The sequence below is a fragment of the Chroicocephalus ridibundus genome, chromosome 1 (assembly GCF_963924245.1).
Source record: "Chroicocephalus ridibundus chromosome 1, bChrRid1.1, whole genome shotgun sequence".
NCBI classification, from domain to species: Eukaryota; Metazoa; Chordata; class Aves; order Charadriiformes; family Laridae; genus Chroicocephalus; species Chroicocephalus ridibundus.
In genome coordinates, this window is record NC_086284.1 from 76,085,763 (window position 1) to 76,102,981 (window position 17,219).

Below are 17,219 nucleotides of genomic sequence, written 5' to 3' on the forward strand. Positions count from 1 at the left end.
CTGTCACTTACACTTCCTCAAAAGCAATTTTTCTCCCCGGGTGTCCGAGAACAAATCTACCATTACTGATAACAGCAGCATTAGGAACAACTGCATAAGCAAAGCAAACCTAATCACTACCATTAATGACCTGTGCTCTGAGTTTACTACTGCTCATGCTCTGTCTAGAGCAATGCACCTCCTACATTGGTGGAGCCGCACCAGCAACGTCTGGTCAACAGCTGTAAACTGCAGAAACATTTCTTAGTACGGCTGTTGCAACGTTCATCCCATGTAAGAGCTGCATTACCATTAAAAACAACAACATACTACTACTTTCTGTGGCAGAACTTTTATTTGGAGGGAAATTATAACTTTTGCATTTACATGGCACAAAGTATATACAGTACACTTTCCATGATAGGAATTATGATGCTGTTCACAGAAAGGTATCAAATTTGAGATAAATAATGCGTAAGCTAAAATATACAAACCAGGGGTGAAGGTGAAACTATTGGCCGTTTTTATTATCTATAGAAGAATTTCAAGGAATAATGTTAATTCCATGTTCAAAAATTTTTAACAAACTTCTAGTAAAGTTAATTGAAATATTTATAATACTATTCAGTTGCTGCACAGTATTTCCAATATACAATCAAGAAGATGCACAGAACACAACACTTAATATGAAAAAAAACCTATTGCACCCACAATTTAAAGGTTTCACTGCCTTTTGGATGCTGCACTACCATATTTATATAAACATTTACAACACTTCAGTAAACACAAAGGTTCTAAATGTAGTGCAGCATTATGGGGGGCCACTTTCAGCCTTAAAATAAATGTTAAATGCCCATATACTGTGCCATTTATTCTAAGCTGATGGTTTAAGCTGTAACCCTTAACTCCTACTGTGAGTAGCAAACACACTTTCCCCATGTTCAGGAGATTACCATCCCTCTGACTACACACTCTATATTGTGAGACCTAAACTGTCCTTGGCTTCATTGTCATTTTGGCATTTTGCCTCAGTGCTTGTGACAACTATCCCTCATATTATTTTTTTTTAATGTCCCGTTAAGTAGTCCTGTGTAGAATCTGAAGCAAAAGAATCTGCATCTTCATTATCAGAATCATCACTACTGTCATCAGCGGCTGGCTCTCCCGTCAGCGCTATCCGGGCATAATCATCAGTGTCTATAGACTTGCAGAAGTGAATGGCATACTTCAGTTTTTCCTCTAGTACTTGCTTACAGGAATACCTGGGCAGCTTCAGGAGAAAGAAGCAAGTGTATGACTCCGGAAGGAAGTGGTCTGGAGGATTGTATTTGTCCAATACCTGTTGAAAACAAAAAGCGTAATATTTTTGATTCACCGTCCAAACCACAAATAAATATCAAAATTATACTTGAGGGTTTTTTTTAACAGCATGTTAGATTTGCGATTGTGATGCTGAAGTTTCTTAAAAGAACAATGAAAAGACCAAATCCATTTTCCCTACAGTAAGTAAATAAGTAAAAACAGAAATATATGAGCTGCTTTGATTATGAATATGTAGTTGGGAACAATCTAAAAAAGATTATATTACTTCAGCAAATACCAAAATATGAATTAAAGACTGGGGATTTTTTAAATTTAGCTGAAATGATTACTGAGCTGAATGAAATGCTAAATAAATGCCAGCAAAAACATTGATGACTGACAGTGGAAATCTATCAAAATCCAGAAAGCAAACGGCTGGGAAATGAAACGAATATCCACTTGCCCAAGTCAAGAGCGAAAAACATGACAGGTCTCTGCTGCACTGTCAAATCTACAATGTAATGTTAATGGTTAATGAAATCAGCCTGTTCTCTTGTTATGTCATGCTACTACTTGTCCACTACCAGCTTTTTAAAATAAAACCCCTACACCCCATCCCACACACCTTACCTGAATAACAAAGTCCCTCCCTCTGAAGTCTGCAATAGTCCTGGGCAGCCTTGTTCTGCCCCACACAAAACGCAGGAAGAGAGATCGCTCTGTATTGGAGAAGGACTCCATCACTTCCCAGAACCACTGTATCAAAGAAGCAGTTGGTTCAATGCCTTTATAAGTTGCTACAGATTTCAGAAGGTGAAGTGGAATATCCGGGCTTCCACATACCTGAAAAATAAAGTATAGTGATAGGCTACAAAAGTCTGATTAAATCAATTACAGGCGCTTTGTTCCCTCCATTCCTTTAAAATATTTAATCAGCTTTTACACTGATAAAAGGAACATTAAAATATTCACAGTGCTGTGCATCGACTCCTACCACAATAACACTAAATATACATCTACCCATCAGGGGACAATAATGAACCTTCTTTCATATTCCTGAATCACAAAGAATTAAACACTTTACTTCAGACAAATATCTGCAATTCACTTCCTAGGTCCCTGTTTTGTAGGGTTTTTTGGTTTTGTTTGTTTGTTTGTTTCTTCCAGAAATAATTCATTACATCACTGCTCAGCTATATCAGAACAGCCTTATTAATACAAAGAAGGCAATAAAACATTTTCTAGTCTTTCCTTGGACAAAATGTTTGCAATCACAGAGTGATCACTGTAGATAGTATTTAAGACGGGTTTTGGATTAGTAAAACATAAGTGAAGAATCTCACTCCAAGTTAGTCTGACAGAGGTAGCAAAGCAGAAATAGATACCATAGTTTCCAGTTCATATCCTGTAAAGAGCGAAAGTAGAGGAACGGGAACAACACGAGCCATCCCCTCACGAACTGCTGCAACTTGTTCGTCGAATTCATGAAGTCTGCAGAGACATATTTTCAGAGTTTCTGTGAATGCCATTGCTAGCAATTATTTCTAGTAATTATCATAATATCAAAGAAACTTTAACCTTTCCCCTCAAGTCTCCAGCTACGTGCCAAGGAACGTTAATAAATATTTATCACATAAGATACTTGACTTAGACCAGTTTCTACACCAATTCATATTGCACAGCAAGCTCAGTATGGAGAGGTACATCCCAGTGTTTAGGATATTTTATTTCCAGTATCATTCGTGTGCTGTGTTGTGGTAAGAACAAACCAATATCCCATTTGGAAGCAACAAAATTCTTGAGAAAAGAACGGCTGTGCTTTGAAACTCTGCCCTCAAACATTCCTAATACTAAACAGACGTTATGGTAAAAGAAAAATGGGTCTGAACTAATACATGATGTTTGAGGACAGGAGTTGTTGTATTTCACGATAGACATAGCTAAGTCTAACACTTTAATGCTTCTGCTGCCACCCATGATTTGTGTTTTGCTTCCCCCCCTCCCCCCCGTCAAATAATTTCTGAGATGTTTTACAGAGCTCTGCAGAGCAGAGATCTGCATCATTGACAAGTCCCATCCTCAGGCTCATCATCACCAAAACAAAGATGGATGTCAGGACAACCCTGGTCTTACGCATCCACTTTTTCACATGGATTCTAATCAGGTGCTAGTTTTTCTCTCAAGGGCTTCATATAATTAAAAAAATTGATACCTAATCTAAAGATTTAAATGTTTCTCCCAGAGGACTTTTAACTGTAAATGCTTTAGAATTGCTCATGTCCTTTGATGATAGACAGAACTGGCAGGAGAACAAAATCACTTCTTCAAAGGAATGTAAGATTTTATATTAACATATCATTTATCCATTCCAAATGAAATTCCCCTCTACTGTTAAAAACAGGCTTAAGTATTAATTCATAACCATTAATAGAGGAGGAAAAAAAACAACAACAAAGACTGTAATTCAAGTAGTTGTTGGCAGACACTATAACTACAAACTAATAAGTAAGTATATAGCGACGATACAGTCTTGCTCAAGCACTCTCTGAAACAGTTAACTGTCGTGGCGAGAATACAACTATAAATAAGTTTCTCATCCAAATTATCTAAATTTCCATAATTCAATAGGCACTAAGCCCACTGCTTCACATAACAAGATGCCAACAGTTGCTTCTTAGATGTTTTACATTTTTTACATATTTTTAAAAGAAAAATCTTATTCATGTCAATAATTTGAATGACTTGTCCAACAAACCTGTAGTTTATTGCCAGCCTCACGTATTCAGCTCTATTATCCAGTGTAATATGGGTGTACTTGGAACTCAACTGAATATCTTGACCACTTGCATTAGGCACAGTGAATGGGAGACTCATAGCTTCAAACTCTTCTGAAGTAGCTTCGTTGTCTCGAATGTACATAAGCCCAGGAATAAAATCTTTATCAACCTTCAGAAAATAACAAGCCTGAGTTAAAGTCAAGTTTACTAGCACTGTAACAGTGTCTCTTGCATACCAAAAACAGTGCCTCATGTGTCATCTACCAAAAGCATTGTCAAATGTCTGACCATAACCCATCTATCTGAATTTCAAAGCCACAGAATGCCTTAGTATTTCAGACAAAATGTCATTATGCTGGGATGTGGGAGGGCACATGCGTTCTAGATTTCAATTCTTTTGGGGAGCATTTGTCAATAAACTGTGTTATATAAGAAAATCAATTTAAAGCTTAAAAACATAATCACGTCTACGAAGTCCAATGCTGGTTTTGCTACAAAAGGAATCCCCTTACTGACAGGTAAATGACTCAATGCTTACTTACTGTAAAGTAAGTACATTTCTACATGACAGTATTTGAGAAGAAACTCTTCTTTGTGAGGAAGACCTAACTCTTACTCCACATTTACTGAGCTCAGTAAACAGAAATGGAAAAGTTTGTGATATTCAGTATATGGGTACAAACTATTTTCAGTGGTAGTTTGAACTAATTTTATTTTACTTCAAAAACAGTGTAGGCGCATGTACCCCATCAGTTACTGCATCGTGGCACAACAGACAGTAACAGCTGCAGGAAAGTTTACTCGAAAGTAGGAGTTCAACCACAAATATTTTTCTAGTCAAATCCATGAGAAGATTTGAGAATGCTCTAGAAATCGAACAGCTTATTTAACTACTTTTGAACAATTTAGATTTGCCATTTTAGCATTGAGTACAAGTCATCCTTATATACAGGCTCAAAATGTAACAGGCCAGTCAAAATACAAGTATATAGAAACCAGGGAATCCAACTGCTGAAGAAAAATTTATGCTAGAATCTGCTTGTCTTCTGTGAGTTATATCGTACTCAGAAACTCCCTACTTACCTCACTGAGATCGGCAATTGTTAGGTTCATTCCTGCAAGCTGTTTCCACACTGGCTCAGCCAGGTTAAGGCTCAGAGGGCTGCCAGTCCGGATAGCAATGCCTAAAAGTACACCTGTAAGTTTAAAATTAATATTTTAATTTTTTTTGTTAGATTCCCAATACTCTGGTCATGTAATGCAAGCAGCATGTCACAATGTTGCTAAGAAATTACCAAGAAAACGAAACATGTTCATATGCAAGAGTGACTTGGCAGCAGGATTTAACAGGAAACAATCTCTGTTTGCTCCAGATTCATCTCTTCCATTTGGTGTCACAATTAACAGAGGGGTCAGCCCATTCTGAAGCTCCTCGCACATTTCTGCTATTGATTCACTGTAACCTCCACCGCAATCATCCACCGATTCACCTTGGAGAAGAAAAAAGGCTCAAAATTAAATGTTCTTTCAAAAATAAATGAACCGTTGAAATAAACTGTATTTCCTTCTATGGGGATCATTGACTAAACAAGAGTTTACCAAAAGCTACTCTGTTGCATCTGTTCATATGAAAACCCTTTATGTTTTGCTCTATATTTGGAAATTTCCAGTACATTGTAAATTGTATTATTTAGAAGATCATACAACATATCACAGTGTCAAAAATACTATTTTGCCAGAGTGTAATTAACATTTTTGTGTTTTGCACTGATCAAAATAAAACAGAATAAAGGTAGGAAAAGAAAGTCAAAGCAATGCGATTCCTAAGTGACATTTTAAAGTAGATATAAAGTATCTGTTGTATGTAAGATATATAAAATATATATCTTACATACAAGCTCTTCAATCTAAAATATTTTTCATGAAAAAGCTCAAAGTGGTATGTGAATTGTAAAAACAACCCTCCCAGTAAAATCAGCTAGCCAGGATTATTTACGAATTCAGACAGCTGAAAAACAGGTTTAGGTTTTGCAGAACGTTTGTTGTAAGCAAAAGAGCTGCCCCCAGAATTTGAGGACAATTACAGACGCATTTCCACTAACTGTGAGGGGTTTTTAATAAAATAACTTTACAAGGCTTTTTTACTTCCTAACATTTTAAGCACCTTCCTCTGCCTACACACCTACATTGTTTTCCTATCTCCCTTCCTTCCTTCAGGTCCTCCAAAAAAGTGAATCTGAAGAAAACAGTAGTGTTAAGTGCAAAATAGGTGGGGGGTAGGGGGGTGGAGAATCCTCTTACCAACAAACTTGACTTTCCAAACACGATGAGGAAGCAGAAGGCTATCAGGGCTAAAGGAACTCATCTTAGCACACATCTGTCCAAACACTGACTTTGTACCGTCAGGCCCAGCCAGTCCTCCTTTACTCCTAGAACGTTTTACCTATTGAGTAAGCACATTATAAAAATCACTGTAAGGATATATTTCCGCTGGCAACTCTGTGCAGATCAGATCTTAAGATTAACATTTGTAAAATACTAATGTGTTCAGTGCGATATTTGCAGAGGTCCACAGTGTATGTTGTATATGTGACATATACAGAGGGGGAACAAAATTTCAAATTACAGCACTACGTTATTTTTCAGTACTATCTAATATCCATCCCTAGATATCACAGACTCCTATTACATATCCCGATCCTCTCCAGGAGGATGAAGCACCTAAAATCTCAGGCTATTAGGAGCGCAGAACTATTGCGGAATCACCTGACAGTTGAGGTCAGAAAGGATGTCTGGAGGTCAACTGGGCCCACTCCCCTGCTCAAGCAGGGCCACCTAAAGCCAGCTGCTCAGGACCATGTCCAAATGGCTTTCAAGTATCTCCAAGGATAGAGACTCCACAACACCTCCGGGCAACCTGTGCCACTGCTCAGTTACACCCATAGAGAAAAAGTGTTTCCTGATGTTTCGGTTTGTGCCCACTGCCTCTGGTCCTGACACTGGGCACCACTGAGCAGAGCCTGGGTCCCTCTTCTTTGCACCCTCCCTTCAGGTATGCAAAAATATACATTAATGAGATGATGAGATGCCCTGAGCCTTCTCCAGGCTAAACAGTCCCAGCTCTTTCAACCTTTCCTCATAGAAGAGATGCTCTAGTCCCTTAATCATCTTCATGGTCCTTCACTGGACTCTCTCCAGTATGTCCACATCTTGCTTGTACTGAAGAGCGCAGAACTGGACCCAGTATTCCAGATGTGGCCTCACCAGTGCTGAGTAGAGGGGAAGCATCACCTCCCTCAACCTGCTGGCAACACTCCTCCTAATGCAGCCCAGGACACTCAATAACTTTCTTCATGGCAAGGGCACATTGGTGGCCCATGTTCAACTTGGTGTCCACCAGCACACCCAGGTTCTTTTCTGAAGAAGCTGGATTGCAAGCCACTTAGTTAATGCATCCTATGTCTACACATATATTCAGTTGTCAAATCTGGGCAAGTTTTTCATACAGAGGTTGTGTTGTTGGCCAGAAAACTGAATACATGTTTTTCTAATATTCATTAATGATAATATTTAAATATGCATCTGTGATATTTACTAGTAGCCTCTAGAAATGAGTAAGCACTACCAAAATACATCTGTGTATACACACACAGAGTAATTTGTTTCTTAGGCACCTACAGAAGAAGAGTATTTTAAGATTTGATGAAGATCCATAACAAATGGCGTGCAAGGAAAATCCCACATATTTTGCTGCAAGAGATGCACACAAAGTGGATAAGAATACAAAAAGCATTTCACCAGTATAGAGAAGAAAGAAATAGAAAGCAAACAGTTGGCTGGAGAAATGGAAGATTTGCCCCCCGGCCCTGCCTTGGTGTTCTGCAGTTTACATTCTCAACCTGCCCTGACTGCAAAGGGACTCTACAGTGCATGTAGCTCACCAATATCCATGAGACACTTCATTCAGAAATAACCCAGACTCATCTCATTTGGTCCCACTCCAGGGTACAGTACATCTCAAAATCCAATTGTTCAGATGCTGCATACTGCTGATACTTTGAATAAAACATCCATCAGATTTCTTTCAGGTTTTATTGAAAGGCTGACACACTCAAGTCATCCTCACATATAAGATGTTCTGTATCAACATAAGCTGGTTTTAATTCAATAGATTTCTAAGAAATTTGGATGCCCAAGAAGTTTTAAGTTGAGAAATCACCAAGTCTTCTCTTAAAAAGAGGAAAGTATGAGTAGAAGGTCTGTGAAAGCAGTAGTTAATTCAGTTTTTTCAAACCTCAGACCTAAAATACAAATTAACCAAGTGACAATACAAAGGCAAGTAATCCTGCCTGAACTGAACAGCATGGCATGTACATTTGCTATTATACGTTTAAATTAGTATTTATTTACTAGCAACACAGAATTTTCATTTAATCTGATCATTTAGATGCAAGAATGGTTACAACTTGACTTAACAAAGCAATGTAAGAACACCATGGAGGATTATTGGCATTTATGCCAGTACCTTAATATATTGCTTGCTGACAAAGACAGATGCCTGTATTAAAATTTATTAGTTTATTAGCAAAGAGTAAAACACTTCACTGAAAAATGGCAAAAATTCATACAAATACATTTAGGCCACAATCCACCATAGGTGTTTTATCTTTTTATTGTAGAGGTCTAGAGCACAGCATCTCGCTCATGTTTCCAAATCATCCCCTTTAGAGACATAATAAGTATTCTGCGAAATCTGTTTTACTGAATAGGTTGAATAGGGTCAGATATAACCCTCACTGAATACCTGCCTTATTAAACACAGATTATGCAGCATCTCAAGTTTTTAAAATACAGTTCCGGCCTTCTTGCTGGCAACTTTTTAGCATAAAACAAGTTAATATGTTGATTAGAGCCCAAGAAGGATCTTCATAAAACAGTCTACAAGCAGCAGTTGTCAGCTATCAGCGGAAAACCAGCTTTTCTTGAACTAGAGAGAAATGCAGCAGTTCAAAGGCAGCACACAGTGAAGCGTGGAAGAATCAAGTTCAAGAACTTGCCTAAGTGAGTATCACTTATTGTGAGCAGAACCACTGCAACAAAGGGGGAGAGGCACTCAAATCAATTTGTAATCTGGTTAAAGAATTTTGAAGTGATGAATACCAAAATTTAAGTTCTTTCTCTGAATCTGAAGAGCCAAACTTTACATTTGTGTCTCAAGCAGCCTGTGAGAGTACCCAATGAAATACTGGCCATCCTGTAGGCCTCTCTCTAACGCACCAGAACTCAGGAGAAGTGCAGTACATAAAGCCATGCACTCAGAGATTAATAAATAAGTTTACAAAAAGATGACAGCTTATTAGCTAGAATAAGCTAAAAAAGAAAAATATGTACTATTTACATAGAACACAGATCTATCTATGAGGAAAACACACACAATTCAAGGCTATGTCATGAAATCAGTCTCCAGAAGAGGTAGAGAAGTACCAGTGTGATAGTTACAAGAGCACAGACACAGTCTCACCTGTACCTTGGGGTTTCAGTTATCTATGCTCAAACTGAAATGCTACAGAAAAAAATACAGTATAAGATGATGAGGGGCAGAGAAAGACCGTTCTACACAAGCAGACAAGAAAAGCTTAGCCTGATCAGTGTAGGAAAATGAAGACTGTAAATGAAAGGAAAATGAAATGGGTGTTCTTTAAAAGCACATTTGATAAGGGAGAAGACAATAACCGGGATGGAGGAATGGTATTTAAACTGAAGTATAACACTCACAAAGGAACAAATCATTCATTCATTGGTATGCTGTGCCTACTTTAAGATCAGATAATTTTTAATCATCATGCTAGTGAGATTTCTGTAATCCACATTTGATAAGGAGGCCTAGTGAGAAGGAAGAAGCTATTCTTAAAGTGGTATTTCATATATCCATAAACGTGACATTCTTCCCATGACCGTACAGAACACTGAACCAGGAGACCCTTTGCAATATTACACTCCTGAAAGTAGACATTCTCCTTAATAAATGAAATTTGTTTCCCTTTTAAAAGGAGGAAATTCCTTTCAACTGCTGTGATAATCTCTGTCATCCAAAGGCAAGATATGATTGAATAGCATTATGAACGTGTCTGCCTATAGGTCATAGCACACTGTCCATTTGAAACCACGTGAGCTACAACAGTACTTAAATACTAGGTAAATCTGATCTGCTGGTGAGAGGCTCAGTAAGTAAACTTGAGCACTGGAGCCCTGTCTAGACATATAACTGCTAGTTCACTTTCTGTCTCAGTCTCCTATTACACCTTTCCAGAACAAGGCCCAGATGCTGTTTTGGAACATTTCACTTAATGACTATTCCCAAAAAGTAGTATGGGTAAAACTGCATCAAGGTTGGTTTCTTCTGCCTTACACAGTCCCCCAACAGTGTCTCAAACTGCCTCTGTGCATTCAAGCTTGCCCTCATGCTACACCTCAAAGCATAAAATGTCCACCCTCAGTTTTATGCCACAGAAATACCAGGCTGGCACTTGGGCAAGTTGCAGTACAGTCATCAGCACTGTATTTCCCATACCTTGAGCAAGAAAACTACATAAAACTACTGTGTCCTACTACCACAGGAAAGATCCAGGGCCCAAGTAGTATGTAAGGTGAATGTCATCTACTCTAAAGGAATCTGGTCCATGTAAAACTTGATCTCAGGACAAAGGAGCGGTGTTTGGTTTGCTTTTGCACCGCAATTTATAGCTGTTATGTCCAGTTCTGGTACTTCCAAAGAAACCACTGAGCAACAAGGCAGATGAGGAAATATTTTAAAAAACAAGTCAGCATCTGCAAAACAACTTTAAATTAACAACTCATCTGTTCATTTTATACAAAGGAAGATTAAGTGAATCGACTGCACCATATAAATACATAAACTGTAAGAAGAGTCTTCTGAAAGCAAAGGGATCTTAAAGCCCAGCTACAGTTAAACTCACAACAGCAAATAAGATTAAAATTCTTAACATTGACAAATTAGCTGTCTGAGACTATGTAAAGCCACTTTGAATATTCAATTAAATATTATAAAGGACTAAACAGTTTAAGAATCTGCATTTTCATTCTTTGCAAAAGCTAACTCAAAAAATCGTGACCCATAATTGGTACTGTGTAATCAGGCCAAGATTATGAACATGGCCTTTTTTAGCCCTCACTTGGCTAAATCTAGGACAGGCTTGTGTTACAGCAATATTTCATTTCCTCCAGAGGCTATGAAGAAGGAAGTCCTGCAACTACCAGTTCTTTTCTAGATTTCAAGACAGATTCAAGTAATGAAGTGGAATACAAAAGAAAGCCTATCTTAATTAATTAACTCAACAGTAGAAGGGGGACACTTGGAAATGAGCCCAAAACCTACTCACTAGTTTCCTGCCTTAAGTTAAATACTTGCGGTGCTTTATTGAACTTTCTGAATTCGCATACATACAAAGTAACAAGAAAATCTGTGGCACTGTGTTCAGCTTCAATTTCCCAAATAATAAACTAAACGAATGCATTTTAATAACATAACACTACCACAAGAAATTCAGTGCCCATAGAAAATGGCAAATAAGCAGGAGCAGGGTCTAGCCACAACAGGATGTACTTCTGTCCACTAAGGGAAAACTAATTAGTCAAAATTTTCATAATTTCTCCTTTCTAACCTTACAAAGAGGAGGTTTGTTTTGGTTTTTTTGTTTTGTTTGTTTTGTTTTGTTTGTTTTGTTTTGTTTTTTATATTATGAAAAGTAAGAAGAAAACCACCACTAGGGAAAGAAACGCATGAGGAAGCTGCAAGACCAGGCTTCAGTCCATTTAAGTGAACACAATGTTTTACTATCTTATGTTACAGAAATATCTATGGAAAAAAGACATATCTGGCCTAAGGCACAACATTACGTTTCTAACGTCAATGATAAGGAAAAAAGCCCTTTTGTATCAAACAGTTCTGCAATCAATATGACCACATGTGATGACCAGCAAAGGACAAGAGTATATCAGCCTGATTTTTCATTATATTCAAGGCTGCTTTTTTCTATTGCCTCTTCCCCCCACCCCCGCCCCATCATGTTCTCTGTTATGAAAGCAACAGCTGAATAATTCATGTGACCATTTGGAAAGGTAAGTAAGAATCACTACTTTCTTAAGTTATCTAATGTAGTTCTGAAAAAGCTGTCCTTTGTCAAGGAGGAAATACTTTGCTCATTAGAGTCTAAATCATTCACTTAATATGCCAACACTTATGTGTGTGTGTGTCCCCTGCCCCCTCCAACAACCACAGCGTGGATGAAAACACACTGAAAAGAAAATGAGCTGCCCTTGCTGCATTCACTTCTTCACTGTTTGAATTCTCTGATAAAAATTTAACTCTTCAGTACTCAGATACCAAACAGCTGAAAGATAAAGGGACTTGACAAATGCATAGCACCGAGTTAAACATACAGATACTAAAATTAAAACTTCAGATTAAGATACCTGTATTCTGTTGAGCTCTACAACTGGCCCATGCTGACGATCTCTCACCATAGTTGCTTGCACAACTTTTCTGAAAGCTGCCTCCTAAAAAAGGAAAACACAAAAAATTAAAATAGTGGCAAAACTGCAATCAAGACAGCTGCACATATTTCACAGATAAACACATACTTGGTTCAACTCGGGGGGGGAAGGAGGTGGGGGGGAGGACTCCAGTAAAACAGAGAAACCGATCCTGCAATACTATCCTTCAGCAATTTCCTTCTGAGGAATCACTAGAAAAGGTGTAACACCTATGAGAGTTTCTTTAGAAGAAACAGAAACAAGCATCAAGTACTTTTGAAATACTAAAACAAAAGCAATCGAAGACAGAGCTGTGATATGTTAGTTAAGGATCACGTTATTTCTCCTACAATTCAAGTCTGAAACAGTCGGGATACTAGAAAAGTAAAGCAGAAAGTCTCTCCTGTATCACTCAAAACGATGTCTTGAAAGGTTGTACTTCACCCAGACTCAGTTATTACTAAGCAGCCAACATGTCTCTGAGTGCAGTTATAAATTAGTTTATACCAGAATAATACATGTATACGAAGAATAATTAATGTCAGAGAAAAACAAATCAAAAAAGACAAAGATGAGATGATCTTGCTATGTAAGGCAATAAATAAACAACAAATAAGAATAAAAAGTAAACTTTTCATACAAATTCAATTATCTGAGGTACTCTCACTAAACATTTGGATCAAATCTTACACTGTCAGGTTCAAGCAAGCTTTAAAATGATTTTTAAGTCTTCAGAATATCTGAAGGTATGCCTGACAAATGCCTAGATATGAATATGGCATCTTAACTTCTGGTGTCTCTGTTGAATGTTTTTGACATAAAATATACCTGCTATCACATTTTATCTTATATATGAAGCCTTTCTGTAACTGTTCTGCAGACTCTTAAAGTAAATTATTTGAACGTGCCTCCTGCACACCCATTCCTATACTAAACATCATATACCTTACGACTCCCTATTAATTGCACTAACATGTAGAAGTGTCTTGAACAGAATAGCTAGGATTTCCCTTTCCTTTTTTCCAATTTAGGTTTTGATGAAAAACGTGTAGTCTTCTCAGAGTCTGCAAAGCTGTATTGCTCTACTACACAATTTTATTGGAGTCTAGAGAAAGAGACCTTGAGACATTACACGCTAAGGAGTCTAGTTACAGGCCATGCGTCTCATTTAAGGACACAGAAGAGCACTGCAGAGGGAAACTTAACTGCTTCTCTTTTCAAATATATCTCCCAGCAGATTTTGTCTGCTTATATAAGGTTATCATTTTTTTGTTAGACAAGTTACTATGACAGTGAGAAAATTCAGATCCAAAACTGATGATCATACTGAAGGCATATTCTGTTTTTAAAGGCTTTCCATATCTAAAGTTCTGAATAACTGTTGTAGCCTTCAAGCATTATAATTATCTAGATTTTCTCATACTTACAACTATAAAAATCCACTTTCTTTACCGATTTGAGATTGAACTCCTAGATACTCTGTCTTCACTTTTAGCCCAGTCTAAAAACAAGTTTGTACCTGCACAGAGCTTTGGATCAACTAGTATATCACCTGATGATGACAAGTGAAACACAAAAAGCAGACAATGACCATTTCATACTTATCTTACATTTTTTCCAGGATAGCATCTACTGAATACTCTAGAAGAATTCAGCTATACTACAAACTGAAGATTTACAGTGTAAAGTTATTTTTAAGATCAACACACAACAGGACTATGATGAAGAACTGAGGAAAACATAATAAAAAGAACGCATTCACAAGTAAAGAAGTTTGCGTAATCTGAATGCAAATGTTTGATATACAACTTACAGAACAAATTGAGATATATAGTTCTATTTTCTTCAGAAACTGTTTAAACAGTAAATTTCACTTACAGTAATAAATCATTCCCCTAAAAGCATTCTGATAAATACCTTTCCCTGTGATATCAGTATTCCCCGTAATGTGTCAAACCCAACTGAGGGTCCTTGGCCAGTTTCATCAAGTCTTCCTTCAAGATCAAACATTGGAATGCAAGGACAGAAGAGTTCAGAAATGTGATGCAACAGCAGAAGCCTGTTTCTCAATGAAATGATGGGAATTTCCTGCAGGTGATTATACTCCATAGGAACCTATGATAAGGCAATGATATCCAAATGTCATTTAGAATTATTATATATTTTATTTTATTAAACAGAACAACAATTTATAAGATCTGTAATGAATTCATATTAGAAATTCAGGTATTTGCTTATTCACGCTGTCAGAACTTAATTCATGGAGTTCAGTTTGTTTATAAGAGATACTAATAGTATCCATCTAAACTGAAACAAGTATTAGAAACATGACAGCTAGACTATTCTTGCTATTCCATATTTTACAATTCTCTTTATCCATAAACAGAGACATTTTACATCCTGTCACCACTACACCCAGGCATTATAGCTGAAAGATGAGAAATCAAAAAAACAATGTTCTCAATGTAAAGCAAGCAACGAATCCTTAGAATCCCTTGGAAGGCATATGATTTTCATAGCTGGAATACGGAATTAAAATTCCTGCCAATTTGCAAACTCAGTTACTATTCTGCATTGGATTAACAACTGAATGAAGAGTCATCCTCACCTCAGAAAATTGGAATCCTTCTTTGAAAATATGGAAGTAAAACAAAGGAACTGGCTCAAACCCAAAGCCAAATCAAAGCACGCTGTGCTTACGCGGGGATTTAGAAAGGAAGTACACCTACTGAAAGATCACCAATAAGCATACCAAGTATGCTTAAAATCTGAATGCAATAAGCCAAAAATATTACCTGTGTAGGCAGCTTGCCAGCGTTAGCAGGTTTACTGGTTGACCAAGCTAAAGTATGTGCTGAGCCACAGGCTACTCTGTTGATCTTTTTACCCTGAAGTGCTGCAACCAAGCGTGGTCTTTGGATGGCGTTAGTTGTTCCATCTCCAAGCTGCCCTTCATCATTATCTCCCCATGTATACACTTCCCCTAAACCAATAAAAAGAATTAATTGTTCTGAAGCTAAGATAGAAGCTTTTTACCTTTTTTTTTTTTTTTAAATTAGCATTTATAAATCATTTCACCAAATTAGGCTTTGGACTGTAATCAAGATTTCCAGGACTGATGGCCATCCTGGAATCCACTATCTAGTGCAGATAAATCTTGAGTGATATGGTTTGGCCCATGGTCTATGTCGAGTAGCTAGTATAAGATGCATTTATTTCCTCATAGTTTGTATAACTTAAAAGTTCTGTTCCAGAACAGGAGGAAGTGGTGAAGCAGAAGAATAACAACAGATACACCAGAAATAGGCAGTATTTGATAGTTTCATAGCAAAAAAAAAAAACAAACCCTGATGTTAAAAAAAAAAAAAAAAAAAGAATTAGAAAAGGCTTAACATTTTGGATGAAAGAAAAGATCCTACAATAAGTTGTATTACTAAAGAGGACATTAAAATGGGTGCTTACTGTTGCAAAATAATTGGAAAATACTTTTAAAATATCAACCTTCTTTCTAAGCATTCCTTTTCTGCAGCTATATCCTATTTCACTAACACCTATAACACACGCAGTTATTGTGCAGACTTGCTAATTAAATGTGGGAGTGAGTCTGCTACAAAGAATATTCGGTATCTCAACCTGCTCTGTGAGAACCAATATTGTTTGTGCAGTGCTCCATTTAGCAAGTTAAACACCTCAGCAGGCTCAGAAGACGCTGGGGGGGAAAAAAAAAAAGCCAAATCCATTCACTCTACTGCTTAACCAAACTGTAATTACTTTTAGAGCTCTATACTTATGTTTGACCAACAGCGTGTATGACACAAACTCTTCAGTTGGTTTTATGTGATCGTTTCAAATCAATGCCATGCTTGTTACTCAAGAAAGACGCAACATCTGCAAACAAAAAAAATATGTCCACGCACATACAGGACCAGCATTTTTAGCAAGGACAACCTACCAACAGCTGACTGAAAAATAAAGTTTCGTTTTTTTCAAATTCAGTATTGAGAACTAAGTAAATTATTTGATTTTTATACCATCTTCAGTGCAGCAAACACAGTGCAAAGACCCAGTAGCAATTGCAATGACTTTCTTTCCTTGCAGTCCCTGCACTTGTCGTGGTCTTCTAACATGGTCATCAGATCCATGGCCTAACCGATGATAGTCTCCTTTGCCCCTGCACGGAGAAGGTAAAACATTTCAAAACTGTGTTTTAATTGTGGAGAAAACAGAATGATAGACTGTGTCTGATACTTGGCCTGTAGATGTTATTTATAAACAGTCCAATTCCAAAATATTCTCCAAACATTCAACATCAATCATCCCTAGCTCATATGACATGGATGTGATTCTGCTGATACAGTAAAAAATTCTTAAACCTCTAATGTGCTGTTTCTACTCATTCTGAGTAGGTCCTTTTACCACTTTTGCAGGGGGTTGTTTGGTTTTTTTCCTCTTAAAAATACCAAGTAGTAGAAGCATTCATCTGCAAAACCAGTACGTTTACTGACCTCAGAGACTGCAACCTTGGGCAGAAGGATGCTGGAAAGGTATTCTGTTTAGGCTTTTTGAACACTTAAGTCTAGTAATTTAAACTACAAGATTTCGATTGGC

The 17,219-nt window shown here is 37.3% G+C and overlaps 1 protein-coding gene across 2 annotated transcripts in view; it reads right to left on the reverse strand.

The window, feature by feature from the left end:
* Positions 1 to 321: 321 nt before the first annotated feature.
* Positions 322 to 17,219, reverse strand: part of HERC2 (HECT and RLD domain containing E3 ubiquitin protein ligase 2) — a 115,994-nt gene continuing 99,096 nt past the window's right edge. For both annotated transcript variants that reach the window (XM_063340263.1, XM_063340261.1), the window contains exons 83-93: positions 16,643 to 16,782; positions 15,407 to 15,594; positions 14,529 to 14,726; positions 12,552 to 12,635; positions 6,360 to 6,501; positions 5,354 to 5,548; positions 5,142 to 5,254; positions 4,037 to 4,227; positions 2,667 to 2,772; positions 1,912 to 2,124; positions 322 to 1,318 (exon numbers count right to left, since the gene is read on the reverse strand). In XM_063340263.1, the coding sequence (XP_063196333.1) occupies positions 1,046 to 1,318; positions 1,912 to 2,124; positions 2,667 to 2,772; positions 4,037 to 4,227; positions 5,142 to 5,254; positions 5,354 to 5,548; positions 6,360 to 6,501; positions 12,552 to 12,635; positions 14,529 to 14,726; positions 15,407 to 15,594; positions 16,643 to 16,782 (1,843 nt within the window). In that variant the 3' untranslated portion in view covers positions 322 to 1,045. The remainder of the gene's footprint in view (positions 1,319 to 1,911; positions 2,125 to 2,666; positions 2,773 to 4,036; positions 4,228 to 5,141; positions 5,255 to 5,353; positions 5,549 to 6,359; positions 6,502 to 12,551; positions 12,636 to 14,528; positions 14,727 to 15,406; positions 15,595 to 16,642; positions 16,783 to 17,219) is intronic.